Raw genomic sequence first — 17,986 nt, 5'->3', positions numbered from 1 at the left:
AAGAGTGATAGTGAGGCAGAGCGAGTAGGAGGGAAGGGAATTAATGCAAAAAAAAAAAAAAATCCCAAACTAATGTTTTGTTTTCTTGAGTTCAAAGAGTAAGTTGCTTCCCACTAAGCCTGAGGGCTTGAGTTTGATCCCTGGGACACACCTTGGAAAAGAATCAACTTCAAAAATTTGTACTTTGGCCTCCATATGCATACTGTACAAGTATACATGTACACACACAATGAAATAAAAATGCATAAATAGCTTTTTTTACACTACAAAGGCCTGCGGCCTGCTTACTCCTCCACATTCAATGGCAGGTGTGCTGATGCATTCAAGGACATAAGTCAATGTTTAACATAGTGAAATTTTATAATGGAGAACATGGAATAGAATTTAATTATTATTTTTGTCTTACATTTCTATTAAAACTTTTTTTCATACAGTATATTCTGATCATGGTTTTCCCACCTCTTGCCCATCCACCCAACTTGCACCCTTTTTCTCTTTAGAAAGCACACAAACTTTCACTTTTGTTTTTTTTAAGAACACAAAAGCCAGGATCACACCCATATTAAATCCCAACTTTCAGGAGGTAAGGCCATGAGTTTGAGGTGAGCCATTCCAAGCCAGCTTCCATTAGTGTGAGACCCTGTCACACTGATAAACAGGGGTAGAGATGGCAGTCAAGAGCACTTACTGCTGTGTGTAAGACCTTGGTTTAGTTCCCAGCACCAATAAGGTGGCTCACAGCAACCTGTAACTCCAGTTTCAGGGAATTTGATTCCCTCTTCTGATCTCTTCAGATGTCTACATTTACATTGCAGGCACACATGTGCGCACACGTGCATGCATGTACACATGTACACATACACACACACACACACACACACACACACACACACCCTAAAACCTAAAACAAACAAAACAATCATTTGCTTTGAGTAATAAATATCTCCTCCAGCCCCAACACATTATTTTTGCCATTTATGTCGAAATTTAAAAATGGAGCAAACATCTGTCAGACTACTATTTTGCTTTTTCATAAGTGCAACTTTTTAATAAAAATTTACATCTAGATAAGATAAACAATCTTCAGATTTTTGAAACTTTAATAAGATTTTAAAAACATGACTTTAAACTGAAAAACATACACATTTTGCACACAAATATTGTAATATGAATCAACTCCAACTCCATTTGAAAACATGTGAATCAAATTACAGTTTTAGAAGTTAGTATTCACATTTAAGCAAGTTAGCGCCTTGCTGAATTCAGCCTTTGTAAAAAAGAGACTTAGTGCATATTTTAACGGTACATTGTGACTGTGTACCATTTGTTGGTTTTTCACCTTATTAAAGATTATGTTCTTGAAAGTTGGTAAATAACGGCTAACCTCCTATGACATATGGAATTTCCAATGGTAAGTTACATTTTGTAACAGAACACTTTCTATAGATTTCTTTCCTATCTTAAAATTTAAAAGCAATCATTGTAAGGATTGCGTCAACATCAATTTAGCAGAGGAAGATCAAACTTTATTGAAACTGCTTGCATACAAAATATATTGCACTATAACCAAACAAATGTCAACATAAAATCCAATCTGTTGTCGCTAATATGTACAGAGAATATTGCCCAAGAGCAGTTACATTACAAGGTCATTCTACCTTGGTTAATTATCTACAGTATTTTAAACTGAACAGCTTACAGATGATGTGTGCAAGGTACCAATTCCTGTTTTCAAATACTATACATTCCCAGAATAAATAACTAGAAATCAACATTAATGTTTGGCAATACCTTTTAAAAGACCTTTTAATATTTGTGAAATCATGTGCAGTTTGTTACCATTTTATATGCTTATTTGTATGCAAGGAAAAGTAAATAAAAATGAAAATTCAAAGAAATTCACAAAGTACATCAGAGGCAGAACTTCGGTTTGTACGGCTCTGTACAGATTCAGTGGTACCCCTACTCAGAGTTATTTTTTAAGAAAAATATAACATCTCAGAGTGAAGGTCCTTCACATATTTTTCTTCAGTAAATTTCATTAAGAGAAAAAAACTTAAAAATAAGATTCAACACATCAAAAAAGAAAAAAAAAGTATTAACCAATCCTAGGTCTGCTTTTCAAAGTTACAAAAAAATTTAACCTGCTCTCTATGTTTCTTAGACAAAGTACCTCTACTTCTGAGAGTTTTTGTATGTTCATGAAAATGACCTTCATATCTCCCCAAAATAAGTTTTAACATAATATATGAATGAAAAACAAAACTTGGGGAGGACAAAAGAAAAAGTCTCTAGTTGAAATTCGTCATCAGGCCAAAGAGCAGGCATATCCTACTAACTTTCGACCAGGAGATTTGCAAATAGCTGAAAACATTTTTAGCCTCTCCCAAATGAAAAGACAGTGATTTTTTTCTCCTGTCTATACAGAAAAATTACACATCCCTTCCAATAACACTATTTGTCATACTTCAGTGCAACAAAACAAAAACAAAAAACAAGTCTTATTCTTTATACTGCCTAAGCTGATGTTTATGTAAAGAAAAAAATATGGAAAGCATGCATTCTTCTATAAAGTACTATTGTTTGACAGAGTTTGCTACATCTTTAACATTTAGTGTTTCCAACTTATCTTCCCTGAACTCTGCATCCAAATATAATATTCCTACCTGCCAAGATATAAAAAAGGCACAGATCATACAACTTTTTTTTGCTAATGAAAATGACATATGTCACATCACACACATTTCAGGGTCCACTAAAATACTGGAAAAGTGGACCAAAACATAAATTGACATAGGACATGAAATGGCACAGCATTTCATGAAGACTTTATGAGACTGAAGACAGAGATCTAGTATGATTACCAAAAATGTGATTTACTCACAAAGACTGAAACGTACTTTTGAGTTATAGCCCAATGCAGGAGAATGGTCCTAGTTAATAAAGATCACTGCTTAGTATTTTTAAAAAATAAAAGTAAAATCCTGCCCTGAAGTGTTAAGTGTACTTAAAAGTTATACTTCAAATTTCAAGATCTTTTTGTGCAAATCTGGAAGATTGTTTTTTATGGCCAATATCAAAATAATTCTTTGCAGAATTTGTGTTCATGTCATGCTCTGTGCCATCTTGCCTACTACTTGTCTTTGGCCTAACAAAGTTTTCTAAAATGGGGTAAGAATTACGGAAATGGTAGAGGAAATATAACTTCGGAATTATGCAGTTTAGGGTACTCCATTCACGAGTGGTTGCTGTCCATCCATGCTGTCTGGCTTTTCTTTCTTCTGGTTACGATCTTTACCCGTGCGCAGCCGGTTACTTTCACTGGAGGCATTCTGTAATGGTTTTGTATGGACAATCTTTTCATTATAGCAGTCAATTCTAATCTAAAACAAGTTATAGTTGTTACACACACACACACACACACACACACACACACACACACACACACACACACACACAAGATCTTATGTGAATGGCCTGACAAGAAATCTTAAGCCTGAAATGTGAATTCCACATGTTAAAGGGGGAAACACAGGCAGATGGATCTCTGAGTTCTAGGCCAGCCAGAGCTACATAAATGAGGCCCTATCTTAATAAAAGAGGGTATGGATATGAAAATAGAACTGTTAAGAAATGAAAACGCAGTAAGCTCTTTATTTAGGTTTTTCAAACATTGTTCTTTAGCTGGAAAACAGTGATCATCTCACTCAAATTTAAGAAAAAAAAATCTAACTTTGTATTCTCCTATTTTGTGGGAGCCCAGGGTGACTCCAGCTTGTGGCTTAATTCCATCTTGACTTAAAGTCAGAAAATTCAAGCTTGTTTTTGTTCCTTAAGGCTGAATAACAGGATGATTGGCCAAAGGCACGGCTACTAGATGTTTTGAGAGTTAAGGAGGTATTTTCACTTGTTTGTTCCTTGAACCATGGTAAGGACGTCTTTTGCCTCCCTTGCTTTAGGTATAAAAAGGCTAAGAGAAATAAATTCAGGATTGCTGTAGTATTCACTGAGAGCCCTCCCGATTCTATCTTCTATCTCTTGTCTCTTTCTTTCTTAATCCTTGCTCCCCTATTCAGGTACTGTTCAATAGGTCGGCTGGTCCCTACACTATTTTATAGTCTTTAAAGCAAAATGAAATAGTGAGGCCATTTATAACATTACTATTATTGGCTAATAGAAGATACATACAGTATATGCAGAGTATACAGCATACCACATGAACACATACACACACACACACACACACACACACACACACACACACACACAGAGCACAACTCACAATAACATACTTCAAAAAGAATGGTTTATTCTCAACAACCGTGAAAACCAAGACAGAGACAAAATGTCTTATTGCAGCTTCACCAGAATGAGAACTCAACCAACTCATTCATGAGCTAAATTAGTTCCCACCCTTACATCTATCATAAGTATCAGTAAGCTTTTCTATACCAAAATCTCCACCTGATTCTTTAGAAACCTCCTTTGTAGCTGCTTCAAAGTCTAAATAATGGGGGCTGGGAAGATGGCTCAGCGGTTAAGAGCCCCTGTTGTTCTTGCAGAGGATCTGGGTTCAGTTCCCAGTGCCCAATGGTGGCTCACAACTACCTTTAACTCCAGTTCCAGGAGATCCAATGCCTGATGCACCTATATACTCATACACATAAAATAAATACATTTAATAAATAAAAAGACATTTAAAAATTTTAAATAATGTTCTAGCATTTTGGCCCTAGTTTCTATCAGTCTAGTATCAACTGTAGAAAAATAGTAATGTTACTTTCTAGGAACTTGTACTTCAGTAAGAAGAGTCAGATGGCCTATAACTTGAATGCTGAAGAACAGAATGACAAGAGGAAATCTGAAAACAATGACTTGTAGAACTAGAATCCTAGGAAGGTATAAAGATTAATGTAATTTAAAAATTACATTCTAGGGGGCATAAACTAATTTAAGTGTTAATGCTGAACATTACTAGCCTTTTCTATTCTGGTTCTTCAGAAACTACCATTTAGTTAACACTCCCTTGATTTGGTATAAATTCTGAAGAAAATTCTACTATAAAGACTTTTAGTTAAAATTAGCTAATAATGAATATTGGTTTCTAGTCAGAAAGGAACTCTTACTACTTGGTTTAAAAGTTTAGAGTTAACAATTACAGATAAAATGAAAGAGAACATGAATTCTGAGAATCAGATACCAAAGTCTGAATGAGTATCAATCACTCCACCATATGCTAGCTAAGTGACTATGGGCACTGAACTGCTGCTTCTGTTTACTTACCTATAAATTAGACAAAACTTCTTATCTCAGTAGATTACTGTAAGATTAGGTGAGATAAAATACACATGAAGCACTTAGTAAAGGTGCCTGGATGTGTTCAGGAAGTAAATTTGAAATTATTTAACAACTGGTTAAGCATTGACAAAGCTACTTGAGAAGGGATCCTCAGATTAGACTAGACTGTGCATGTAAACGAACAGCTGACTTATGGGCCAGGGAAACTAGCTAGACACCATTAGCCCTATCTTATCATGACTATGAGACAGATAAACACAACATGCCATTCCTGCAGTTAAAGGGAGAAGGGACTTGATGGGTCACTTAGAATATTTCATTCAGAATATTTTTTGAGAGGGTTGGAGAACAACCAACATGGTCTGAAAATTATAATGTGGCTGCCAAAGTGTTCACAAATATTTAAGACCACATGTTCTCCGGAGAAATCCTCATATTTATATATTTGTCACAAAGAACAAAGATTGTTCACAACTGTAATGTTGAAGAATAAATATCTAATATACTACAAATTTATCATTGTTGGGCATGTTTGAAAATAAAGCAAAATAACCTCTCAACTCTCAAATGTCCACATTCAAACTACTTAGATGGAAAGAATCACCTAAGTTTTACCTGCAGGGATCCATCAGTTGTTCTTCCTTTCGTCTCTCTTGGATTACGTGGACGATTATCTGTTCGGGAATGATCGTCGTTTCCTGTATGAATATTTTTAGAATATCAACAGTTAGTGACTCTAAAACATTTGCTCAAAATTCTCTATTTTCAGATTCCTCATTTAGACCAACAATAGAAGCTAAAATGTAATGAAGAGTCTACCAATTCCAAGTATACAACAATTAATAATCTATTCTAACAAGAAACAAAATATTCTGAAGGTTTATCTTGTGAATCAGGAGGTCAATCTGGATTAACAATCAGATGCTGATTAGAAACCCAAATAGCATGAATTAGTTATCATTATTTATTCATAGCTTCCATTAATCACAAGAAGGTATCTATTCTGTTACTATACAAACAAAAAAGTATAATCATTTGCTAAGATGATAAGCACAAGACAAATTATACCACCAAGATCTTTTACTTAGCTTCAAACAGTTAACAGTTTATCTTTAATCTTTATTTCTCTTTAAAAAATATTACATCTTTATTAATTTATGTTTGGGTGTGTATGTGTTGGGGTACATATGCCACAGCTTACATATAGAGGCCAGAGGATAAAATAGCAAGAATCGTTTCACTCCTTTCACCTTGTGGGTCCTGGGGACTGAACTAGGGTTTCAAGCTTGGCAGCCAAGTACCTTTATCTATTGAGCCATCTCACTGGCCCATAACCTTTACTTCTCAGTTATATAAAGCACTATACCTTTGAAGGCTCCTCCTCTTCCTCTTCCTCCTTGTCCTCTTCCTCCTCCTCCACGCCGTCGTCCGTCTCCTCTGCGCAGAAAGCTCTCCCTCTCTTCCTCTGTTGGAGCTAATGACCAATCACTGAGTTCATCTCTGTGGTCAGATTCTGTTTCAGAAGCATTTGATGCTTCAGAATTAGTTCCTATCGAGAGTTAAAAGTTATATACCATTGTCTGACTTTAAAAAAAGGTTAACAGAAGCTTCCAGAGATGAAGTTTCAGGGGTGATTCAATATTCTTTCCAATTTAGAAGCCTACCAAAGAATATATTCATCTTCTACACTTAAAAACAAGTAATTTTAAATTCAAAATGAAGGGCTTGCTATATCCGAAGTAATTTTGGGTGTATTTTTTTTTTTTTAAAGAAAAGGTGTTTTGTTAGCTACCTAAGTTCAGACCTGAATATGCCATGTCTTTAAATAGCTGCAATCATGGAGGGGAAATTGTCTACAACAATGAAACACTTTGATAATCAAAACTTCAATAATGAGAGCTTTAAATATTAGGCACAGGGACAGAAGGATATCATTTTGGCCAACTCTAAAAAGGGCCAATAAAGGCCACCATGGTATTTATGCCTCAGAGAAGGGTCTCTTGTGGGATTATCCCCAATGAAAGGGGATATGCATTCCTGATGCATGGCCCACAATCTTCCCTCCCACTCCCAGTGGACTGACTGAACAAAGGATGACTATAAAACAACTCATTATGTTTGAGGGGTTAATGATATAGGGGATGGGAGTGAGGGAAAAGAGATCCACAGTGAGGTGGAAATTCATTGTTCAAAAGAACAAACTGTTGGGAGGAGGGTCAAGGGTTAGGTTCAAGGTTGGCCTTATGAGTAGGTGTCTCTCCCCACTCTGGAATATCAACTCTACTACCTCTCTCTCTTCCTCTGTTGGAGCTAATGACCAATTATAGCTTCACCATTATAGCGTCACTCCTGTGGATCTTGAAGGCTTTTCCATCTTAAAGAGTTCCCTTTTGAAATGCAAATATTTGTGAGATGGATTATACCTTATACCATCATTAGCAAGTTATATAGTAGATACACAGTCAAGCAAGAAAGACAGTAGGAACTCGTAGGTGGGCACTGGGTTCATTGAAAGTTACTGGGAGAAAAGAAAGAAGCACGGATAGAAGAGCTGGGAAGGCAAAGAGACACTTCGCCTACTTCTTGACTGTGCCTAGGGCTGACTTTGGCCATGCCACTCAAAATCACCTTATGAGCCACAGGATGCAGACCCCTGATTTACACAGTCCATCCAGCAAGTATGACCAGCACATGCCTGACAAAAAATGAGCCACAGTACACAAATGAAAAAAGTTTTGGCTGTACAATAATAAAATCAGGAGAGGTCTTAGGTCATCAACACACAAGGGCTTAAGCAGATTTATTCTCAATCAGAATATGGACAGAATTCACAAATGCCCTGTGAACTATGTGTGTCATTAGCAGGCTTTTACTCTACATGTCTCTTGAAACACAATTTGACCCACTGTGAGTTGGGAACCATGTAGTGAGAAATTGTTATAATGTAGTTCTAATGAATAGTAGAGATTAGCAGCTATTAAGTCTAGGAACAGATAAAGTTACTGAGGAAAATGCTTAGTTTGTACCTGAAGTATATCCAGGACCGCGTCTGCCGTGCCCCCTATTTCTGTAAGGTCTACTACCTCGACCCATTCCTTGACCATCATCAGTCACATAGCCTTTTTCCTTATCTGTACGATTTGGTGGTGGTCTAGAACTAGCTCCAATTTGTCGCAACTGCTCATCAATTTGTAATCTCTCCAAACGCAACTGGTCTACTTCCTATTTAAAATATACAAGATAACAGTAAAAATAATTTGACATTTTACTTAGTAATACCTTTCTCCTTTTCACCAGATAAAAAAGTATACTGGAAATATTTCAATTTCAGTTCTAAATTTATAGTAAACACTGTTAACACAGAATTATCAGGAAATAGAATGGTCTTAAAAAGAAAGATTACTATCGATACACTTACTGATGGCAAGACTTAGAGATATAACAAAAACACTCATTTTAAAGCTATACTAAATAAATTTCAGGTTGAGTGATTTGGCACTACTATTCAATTAGTCTATGGATAAGGCAGAGATATGTTAGTTTGGGGACTTTTTGATGTAAGATTGACTAACTAACAACAACACTAAAAAGTATAAAAATGCAGATAAATGACATACATTTAAGGTTTAATCAACTAACCTTTAAAAATCACATTATAAATGAGCTAAATGAAATTATTTTTTCATTTAATATTGTAATTTACAAAGTATTATGCTTGGGGTATTTTTTTAAAGAACATGTATTATTTTTGAATATAATTATTCAGTTAAGGACCACTTATTTTGAGTGAACTAAAAATGCTAATATTCCTTTATATGAAGGGTGAAAACCCTAGGTCTCACATCAAAACACCTAGATCTTACCTCATGTCTCTTAAAATACTAAAACTCTGCTTAAACAAATATAACAAACAATATAAACTGAGTTGAACAAGATAAATCAACTCCAAAATCCACTGATAGACCCTTATACACAGGTGTGTAATAACTTGGGCTCTGTAAAATCCAGATGAAACTTCATTTTAACCCTTGCCTTTCTAATTTACCCATGAGCATCTCACTTATTAGCTACAAGGAATAAGATCTGTAACTACAGCAAATATTCAATGTATCAGTCAAGAAGAGGTCATAAAAACTAAGTTGTCAAAATCTTGGTTCTGACATCTGGGAAAGAAAAGGTCAGACTGAGAAAGAATCCACAGTGAACTTTACTTGTTCTCTAAACCAGAATCTATAATAAACTTGATAGGAAAAAAGAAAGACTATAGCTGAATGAGTGGCTTCCTCTAAAAGTATATTTCTAGCTCATGGAATGTGTTATCTAGATATTGCATAACAGAATGGATTCCAGAGTTATTCCACTTAGGCAAAGCAGTCAGTCTTGGTGAGATGCCAGACCCAACCAAAAGATGATTTGGTGATTGAAAGAATGGCAACGGGACAGCTGCCAATAATCAGACAAGATATTCAATAGAGAAAAATAAATCAAAATATCTAAGAAAGAGCATTATTTGAAAAAACAAGGGACATGATACAATGCAGCCCTTTCTATCTAGGTCATAATAATTATTTTAGCTAAGATTATAAAGGAAAACACATACAACAGATTGCACATAAAACACACTGTCCAACAAAAAATAAGTAAGCAAATCAAAGTGGCATCCTACCCATGCAAACCTTGCTGGATGAAACCTTCCCACTTTTACTTATTACCTGACCACTAAGAATGAACAAAATGACCAGGTACTGCACCTTTTTTCCTTTCACTCTTACTTAATAGCAGACTCATTCACATTTTATTCTTTAAGTCAGCAAACACATCTTAAGATAGAATTATAAATAAAATAGAAGTTAGGTTATTTTGTAGACTTTTTCAAAAGTCCTATATAATAATTCTGGTTATGTTTTTTTTTTTTTTTCAGAAATAAGACATTATAAAAATGAGAACACTTAAGATTTCATTTCATTAAATTTTATGACATTTGTGCCAAAGGGAATTTGAAAAAGCATTTAGTGTAGGCCAGTGACTTGCCTAAAGTCACATAGCTAGTTCACAGCTGTATTGCCAATCCCGTGCTCTTTCCACTAATAGCCTCCGGGTTCCTACTTCCCAGCTTGCAAGCTAAAGGAGGCATAACAGTAACAATAATCAGATGAGCATATACAAGACATTAGTGGTTTATATTTTGATTAACATAATAGAAAAGTATGAAGAGTAAACATTTAAACAGAGGACTTCATGAAATGGTAGGATTTCCTTAATATATGACTTATGGACAAGGGTAAGTGCTATAGACAGAAAATTTAGATTGGAAAACATCCACAAAAGCTAGAAGGTTCAACTATATCAAAAGGATACACACACACACACACACACACACACACACACACACACACACACAATTTAGGTATACACACACACACACACACACACACACACACACACACACACCAAAATTTAGGTGTATATATATATACACACACATACATATACCTAAATTGAGTCTAAGGATTTAACAGAAGAATAATCATAAATATAGGAATGTATTAAGAACTGGGATATTAGCCCTAAGATTTACAAAGAAAAATTTTACAAAAAAAAAAAAAAAAAAAAAAATCAAGAAATGAACTAAAACAATGTATTATTTTTTCAAGGTCATACATTGTTATACACAGCTTAGAAAGATCATAGTTTTGGAAAGATTTACTATAAAGCTTTTAATAATTTAGCACAAGAGGATTAGAAGTTAAAAGTCATCCTGTTCTCACCTTTAAATAGTTCAAGTGATAATCCAAAAGAACAGTGGCATTAGCGATGCTGTCTTTTGTTCCCACAAAAACAAATGGTACCATACCCTGAAAAAGAAATTGTAATAGTGAACCTAAAGAACCAGTGATGGTCAATCTTAAAAAAACAAAACACACATACATCCACATACACACCTAATGACTAAATCCCTAGCATTAGTCTCTGGTAAGCAATAAGCACACAAACATCTGTTTAAAATAGAAATCGATATATAAAGCCAAGTTTCACATCTGAATAAGAGCAGATCAATATAGTGCTTCCTTAAATACCAGATTGTTTTAAAAGACTACCATTAATTTTGGCAAAATAACAAATACAAACTAAAAATTATACAAGCTTTACTTGGAGATGTGTAGTGTAAATGAGATGAATACTTATGCTTTAATTTATTTACTACAAGTTATATCTAAATCAAATTCAGTTTAAAATCAGATACTAGGGATACAGATGTAAAAAACAAACTCAATTTTGCTAGCCAAATCAATAGAATTCAAATCATGAACAAAAATTAGAATAAATTAAAATAACCTGTATAAGAACAAAAATCAAGTCAAAATCATAAGCATAATATTTAATAAATCTGTATAAATTTCAAAAATATATTATGAAAAATCTTACAAAGTTCAATCATGAGAAAAACTCTGATCTTCTATGTATATCACTTTAATAGAGGGATAATTTTAAAAGTACAATCTAAATATTTGCACTTCTCATTAGCATCAAAGAAGAAAAAAATACCCAAACCATTCCATATCACAACCAGTAGGGAAGTCTAGCTACAGATGTACAAAGAGGGGACAATTAAGACACATTCTAAGTTGAGAACAGTTCACTTATTTTGTTATTGAAGAAATACACATGGTTATTGGTATTCACATATGACTAATGAAAAGTATTATAGTTATAAGTGTTTGGCAAAACTAAAAGGTATAGGAGGCCAAGAAGCTGTCCCTTGAGCAAAGTGTCACTCTTTTCTAAAGAACATTTTCTTGGTACATTGGCTATTGTTGGGATGCCTACATTAATATACAGTAGGTTCAAGATAGGAAGGGAAGGACAGAATTTTCTTTATCCCTGTATATGAATGATACTGTTGATGAAGAACAAATCTGAACCATCAGAAAACACTGCTTGTAGGCTGATTATCAACTAGTAGGCAAGGCACTGCCTCCTAGAAGCAATGACTATCTGAACTATGAAGTGCCGTTGAAAACATGTAAGGATTTTTTCTTCTGTACTATGATATATAAAAATCAACCCCCCCCAAAAAATATATTATTCTTTTTCTCACTAGCACAGTCACAAAGGTATTAACTGTATTATTTCCAAGTGCCAAATAGAAAGTGATGGAATACTACATGCTTTCCAAGTATTCACCAAAATAGGCTTTAAATTTTGTGTTGCAGATTTAATTAGGCTGAATTTGAAAAATATCACTTAAAACTATTTTCTCTTACAACATGGTACAAACTGATAGAGTACCCAGGGACTACTCTAATTTAAGTGCCTCATGAGAAGATCTGAATAAATTGAAAAATATAAAATACCAATACTAGGACAAAGTGGTTCTCTGTTCTAAGATGAGAAGTGGGATGCACAGCAGAAAGGAATATCCATCCAATCCACCTGTAGTTATAGTTCTCTGTATAAAATGGCATTTTTGCTTTTAGTCTCTTCTAAGTCATACCATCCTTATTATAAGCAATTCTCAAAGGACAGGTAAGGGACCCTGACCTCAAGGAGCTTACAATGTGGTTGGGGAGACCAACAAGAAAACATCTAGTAACATTGTGCTCTGGCTGAGCACACAGAAGCATGGAGCAGGTGGGAGACGTGTGGTAAGTAGACAAGGAAAGAAAGCTTCACAAACAATAGGGTCAAGAAAGAACAGTCCCAGTAGAATGAACCCACAATCAGATTTCTAGTATACACATCTAGAAGCAGCAAAGAGTATGATAAATTTCAAAGAAATCCAAGACCTTCAGTATAGCTCAAACTTTCCTAAAAGACACAGGGGGAAGACTGGTGGGAAACGACATTGGACATGTAAGGGAAGACCTTCTAAGTGGAATGAAGTCGTTTGAGATTTAGACCAGGGTCGTGGATCCAAATACCCACAAACACTCCTCCACCAGCCCCCAACCATGAGGCTCATTTGTAGTCTTTCTTAACAAGGGGAATAAACATAAAATATCAACTTAAAATGTATTTTTCAAGGAATGGTTTCCTACCTGCCAAGCCTTGGGTTCAGGTTTCTGGGGTTCCCCTGCTACAACTGATGAAACCACTAACACCTAAAGCAGTATAAGGAATGCAAGTGATGTGATTAACTATAATGAACGATACACAGAAGCCTGAACGCAGGACTTTCACTGCAGGACTTCTAAATGCATTTCTAAATAGTTAGGTTAGTTCAAATAGTGAAAACTAGTTTCTAAAATATGGCTTTAAGAAGTAACTAGTATATCTAATAGAAGGTACACTTTGACTTACAACACCTGCAAAATTTAAGGAGCTATATAGAATGGAAAAAAAAGTCCACCCTCAACAGAAAAAAGTGACCCCATTAGGTTTACAGCTTAAGGTTTGTCACTGTGAATAAATAAAAAAATATGCATTACTTTGGTTTGTAATCTCATATGGTATTAATCATATGTGAAAACATAAAATGAGTAGCCTACAAATCTAACCAGAGAAAACAGCTCAAATACCAAATGTGGCATCTGAGCCAAAGATATTTAGTGTGGTTAGAGGTGACAAATTAATTCTTACCCTCTGGACTTTTGTACTGTTAGGTTGAGAAAAATGGGTGCTGTTTTCCTTTGTATCTAAATGTTTCTTTTCTTCAGAGGAATTAGGTCCAACCCTTGAATTATTGGAAGGTAGGGAATTTGGTGGCATAATTTCCTTGATAAAAACATAAAACACAAAAGGTAATAAAGTACCAATTTTAAGGTTATTTAGTTTCATTACTCTGCCAATGACTTCCTTTTGTTAAGTACAGCCATTCAATTATTTATAAAGATATCTTATAATTCTACATATTAGGAACAAACAAAATGTTTAAAGTTCACCTTTTCCTGTTAAGGATGATGTTTAAGAATACAAAATACTATAAAGTGTTTTGACACATTAAAATTAGAGGAGGGAAAAATTATGCAATTAAAAACCAAATCAGGGGCTAGAGGAGATGGCTTAGAAGAGCATGGACTTTGGTTTCCAGCACCCATGTCAGACAGCTCACAACTGCCTACAACTCCAGCTTGAGGGGATCTATTCTCTTATGGTTTCTCTTTCTCTCTCTCTGAGGGGACCCCATTCTCTCTTATGCTCTATCTTCATTCTCTCTTGTGCTCTATTTTCATCCTCTCTTGTGCTCTCGCTCCCTCTCTTACACACACACACACACACACACAACACACACACACATTTAATGGATAAAAATAAATCTTAAAAAACACTAAATGGATTTAACTTCAATTAAAATAAACTTTTGCAAAAGCACTAGTTAACGTGAAAATTATGACCCTGCGTGTAGATAGTGTCTTTTTTTTGAGGACTTTTGAATTTTTATTGTTTGACTATTCCATGCACTGATATGATGCATTTAAGTCATTGTTACCCATACTCCTATTTTGCATTCCACTACTGCACCAACAGAAACTGTTTTCTCAAGAAGTTACCTCCTGACATTGTCTTCTTTTTATATGTTGGTCCACTGAGTTTAGTTAAGAGCTACCTGCCTGAGCACAGGAAGGAGGTTATTCGATGGAGCAAGGACAAATCTTCTGTAGCTATAGCACTGAAGGAAAGGACAGACTCTCAAAAATGACCACTAATTGCCAATAGTACCTCTGAAGGGGTGCATTTTATATCAATTATTTTTATTACTTTTTATTTAAGATATAGACATTCATTTCATTTTTGTAAAATATATTTAAGATGTTTAGCTGAAGCAACACAGATAAAGCAGACAGTGAATTGGCAGGAAAGTAAAAGTAGTTTTAGATGATAAACTGCACTTTTTTAAAATTTAAAGGTAAAGTGGATAGTATCTTGAGAGTACGATTGCATCAATGATCATGTTCTCCCTTCCTACACTCTACAAATACTTCAAAGGTTACTACCAATAAGCATATAGATAAGAATGAGGGTTATAAAAGTCAAATATAAGGATGCTGGCGGAAGTGATCTTATGTGCAGAAAAAGCACACACAGAATGAACACACTTATTATACAACCCTCAAACAAAAGCATTTACAAAGGTTTTCCACACATATTATTTAATTGTCATTAATGGCAGACCTAGTGATACATGTTTATAATAGCAAACTCATGACCACCCATTGAAAGATTACAAAATAAGACAAATATAGGTTAAAATGACTAATGTCCAGCATTAGAAAACATATAGTCACTGGGTGGAACTGGTACACGCCTTTATTCCCAGCACTCATGAGGGAGAGGCAGGTGGTTCTCTGTGACTTCAAGGCCATCCTGGTCTACAGAGTGAGTCCCACGATAGCCAGAGCTACACAGAGAAACTGTCTTGAAAAACCAAAAAACCAAACCAAAACAGATTAAGTAAGTCTATTGCCCATAGTATCAAGCATGTCATAATCAGAATATTTTTATTCATGCTCAACAGGCCCAGACAGCATCACAAAAAGGACAAAAAAATATATGGGTATAATACTGGGGCTTCTACATTAGTAAGTTAAATAAAACAACAGAAAACTCACTCTCTTTAGACAAAGCAGAAACATAAACACTATTACATACCTCTTCTTGTGGGACATTTTTCTCATTTTCAGCCTCAATCCTCACCCTCACAACTCCTGACTTGTCCACAATCTCTTGAATTAGTTTTCCATTTTTTCCTATTACTTTGCCTAAGAAATAAATAATTCATGTTTGGCTTAAAGAAGACATCACTCAAATCCTGCAAGCACACTCCACTATAAACTCTTATACATTCATATATACATACTGGATTATAAGATTCAAAACAGAAGCTTTTTAAGATGATAGTTTAATTATAAATTAGTCCTTTTGATTAGGTTATTATTTAAACTCCTTTGGTCAGGTACTACAGTTGATTAATACTTGTGAATTAATTGAATCATTTTGAAATTTTAAAGGTAATTCAAAGAGAACCTTTTATTTCACATAAGAGAGTATACTTTTGCCGGGTGGTAGTGGCACACGCCTTTAATCCCAGCACTCGGAGGCAGAGCCAGTCAGATCAGAGGCCAGCCTGGTCTACAAAGCTACACAGAGAAATCCTGTCTCGGAAAAAAAAAAAAAAAAAGTGTATACTTTAAACTTGCTGGTAATGTGCTATTTACCATTAGTTTGCTCTACAAAAGGGATTAAGAAAAAGAAAGGTAATATGTGGTGGTATTCTAATTGTACTGAAATGTGATTTTGATTGTATGTTAATAAATAAAGTTGCCCGGGGGTCAGAGCTATTAGAGCCATAGACAGAGTGTGGTGGTGGTGGCACACGCCTTTAATCCCATAGATCTCTGTATGTTCAGGGATACAGCCAGCATTGGAGACATATGCCTTTAAGATCTAGGGGGCTGTACATTCAGAAAGTGAGGGAGTTGAAGATTAGTTAGTTATGGTTGAAGATTAGTTAGTTATAGTTGAAAATTAATTAGGATAGAAAGTGCATTAGATACATCTTGGATTTACCAAAATAGGATAGATAATGGAATTATTTTCTCTGATTTGTCAAATACCTGTTTAGGTATTTATTACTTGTATATATTGTATATAGTTATTGTACTTTTGTATATAGTTTTTCTTTTGTTAGTTATAACCTTTTGCTTTTTTTTTCCTTTTTATTAAAATAGAAAAGGGGAAATGTGGTGGTATTCTAATTGTACTGAAATGTGATTTTGATTGTATGTTAATAAATAAAGTTGCCCGGGGGTCAGAGCTATTAGAGCCATAGACAAGAGCGTGGCGGTGGTGGCACACACCTTTAATCCCATAGATCTCTGTGTGTTCAGGGATACAGCCAACATTGGAGACATATGCCTTTAAGACCTAGGGGGCTGTACATTCAGACAGTGATGAGGCAGTCACGTGTTTGGGTTTATAACCAATGAGAAGGCAGAATGACTGGAAAAGCGACTTACAGACAGGAAATAGCTCTCTTTCGGGAAGCTGGGACAGCAGGAGGAAAGGTGAGATTTTAGCTCTGAGCTCTGATCTCTTGGCTTTCTCTTTTACATTGTTTCTGTGTTTCTTATTTAATAAGACGGTTGGTTACATCTACAGTAATAAATGTATTTGCTCATTTGACAATGTCAATTCTTATCTAGCTCTGATTCACATTTCCTCATTTATACATATGAGCTATTTCTTTTAGAATTGTGTATGGCACATCTGCAAACAATGTTCTTAAGTTGCAAACAATGTTTCAAAGAAGCTTAGGAAGCTATCTAAGTATCAAACATCTGCAAACAATGTTCTTATGTTGCAAACAATGCTCTTAAGTTTCAAAGGAACTTAGGAAGCTATCTAAGTATCAAAAAGGAGTAAAAATTCTTCAGGTCAATGTTACTAACAGAATATTATTTCTATGCATTAGTCACAATTTGGAGCAGCATATTCATAGGTAAAGCACACTTTCAGATAACTCAAAACTCCAATGAAAATGCTTAGAAGTACTCTACAGAAACATCTGTTGAAACTCAGAAGCAGAATCAAGTACTAGTAATAAAAAGCACTTGATTGTTTGCCTCATTTTGTAAAATTCAATTATATACAAAACTGGGACATGATCACTTTCATAGCCACCATCATACATCAGTGTAAAGTAAGAATTTACAAACTAAGCATTAGTAATTCTAGAAACCTGTGTATG

At 34.9% G+C, this 17,986-nt stretch overlaps 1 protein-coding gene across 12 annotated transcripts in view; it reads right to left on the bottom strand.

Annotated features, from left to right (window-relative positions):
• Nucleotides 1-1,020: 1,020 nt before the first annotated feature.
• Nucleotides 1,021-17,986, bottom strand: part of Fmr1 (FMRP translational regulator 1) — a 41,793-nt gene continuing 24,827 nt past the window's right edge. The window contains exons 10-18 of one of the 12 annotated variants that reach the window (XM_037199238.1): nt 15,889-15,998; nt 13,879-14,013; nt 13,338-13,400; nt 11,067-11,153; nt 8,325-8,520; nt 6,665-6,847; nt 5,914-5,996; nt 5,284-5,320; nt 3,298-3,332 (exon numbers count right to left, since the gene is read on the bottom strand). In XM_037199238.1, the coding sequence (XP_037055133.1) occupies nt 5,318-5,320; nt 5,914-5,996; nt 6,665-6,847; nt 8,325-8,520; nt 11,067-11,153; nt 13,338-13,400; nt 13,879-14,013; nt 15,889-15,998 (860 nt within the window). In that variant the 3' untranslated portion in view covers nt 3,298-3,332; nt 5,284-5,317. Of the gene's footprint in view, nt 3,333-5,283; nt 5,321-5,913; nt 5,997-6,664; nt 6,848-7,035; nt 7,609-8,324; nt 8,521-11,066; nt 11,154-13,337; nt 13,401-13,878; nt 14,014-15,888; nt 15,999-17,986 lie in introns of those variants that run through there. The other 11 variants (XM_028862456.2, XM_028862447.2, XM_028862449.2 and 8 more) reach the window with 11 other exon arrangements.

The sequence above is a fragment of the Peromyscus leucopus genome, chromosome X (genome assembly GCF_004664715.2).
Source record: "Peromyscus leucopus breed LL Stock chromosome X, UCI_PerLeu_2.1, whole genome shotgun sequence".
Lineage (NCBI taxonomy): Eukaryota > Metazoa > Chordata > Mammalia > Rodentia > Cricetidae > Peromyscus > Peromyscus leucopus.
Note: the sequence above shows the minus strand (reverse complement) of the source record. Positions and strands in the feature narration are given on the sequence as shown.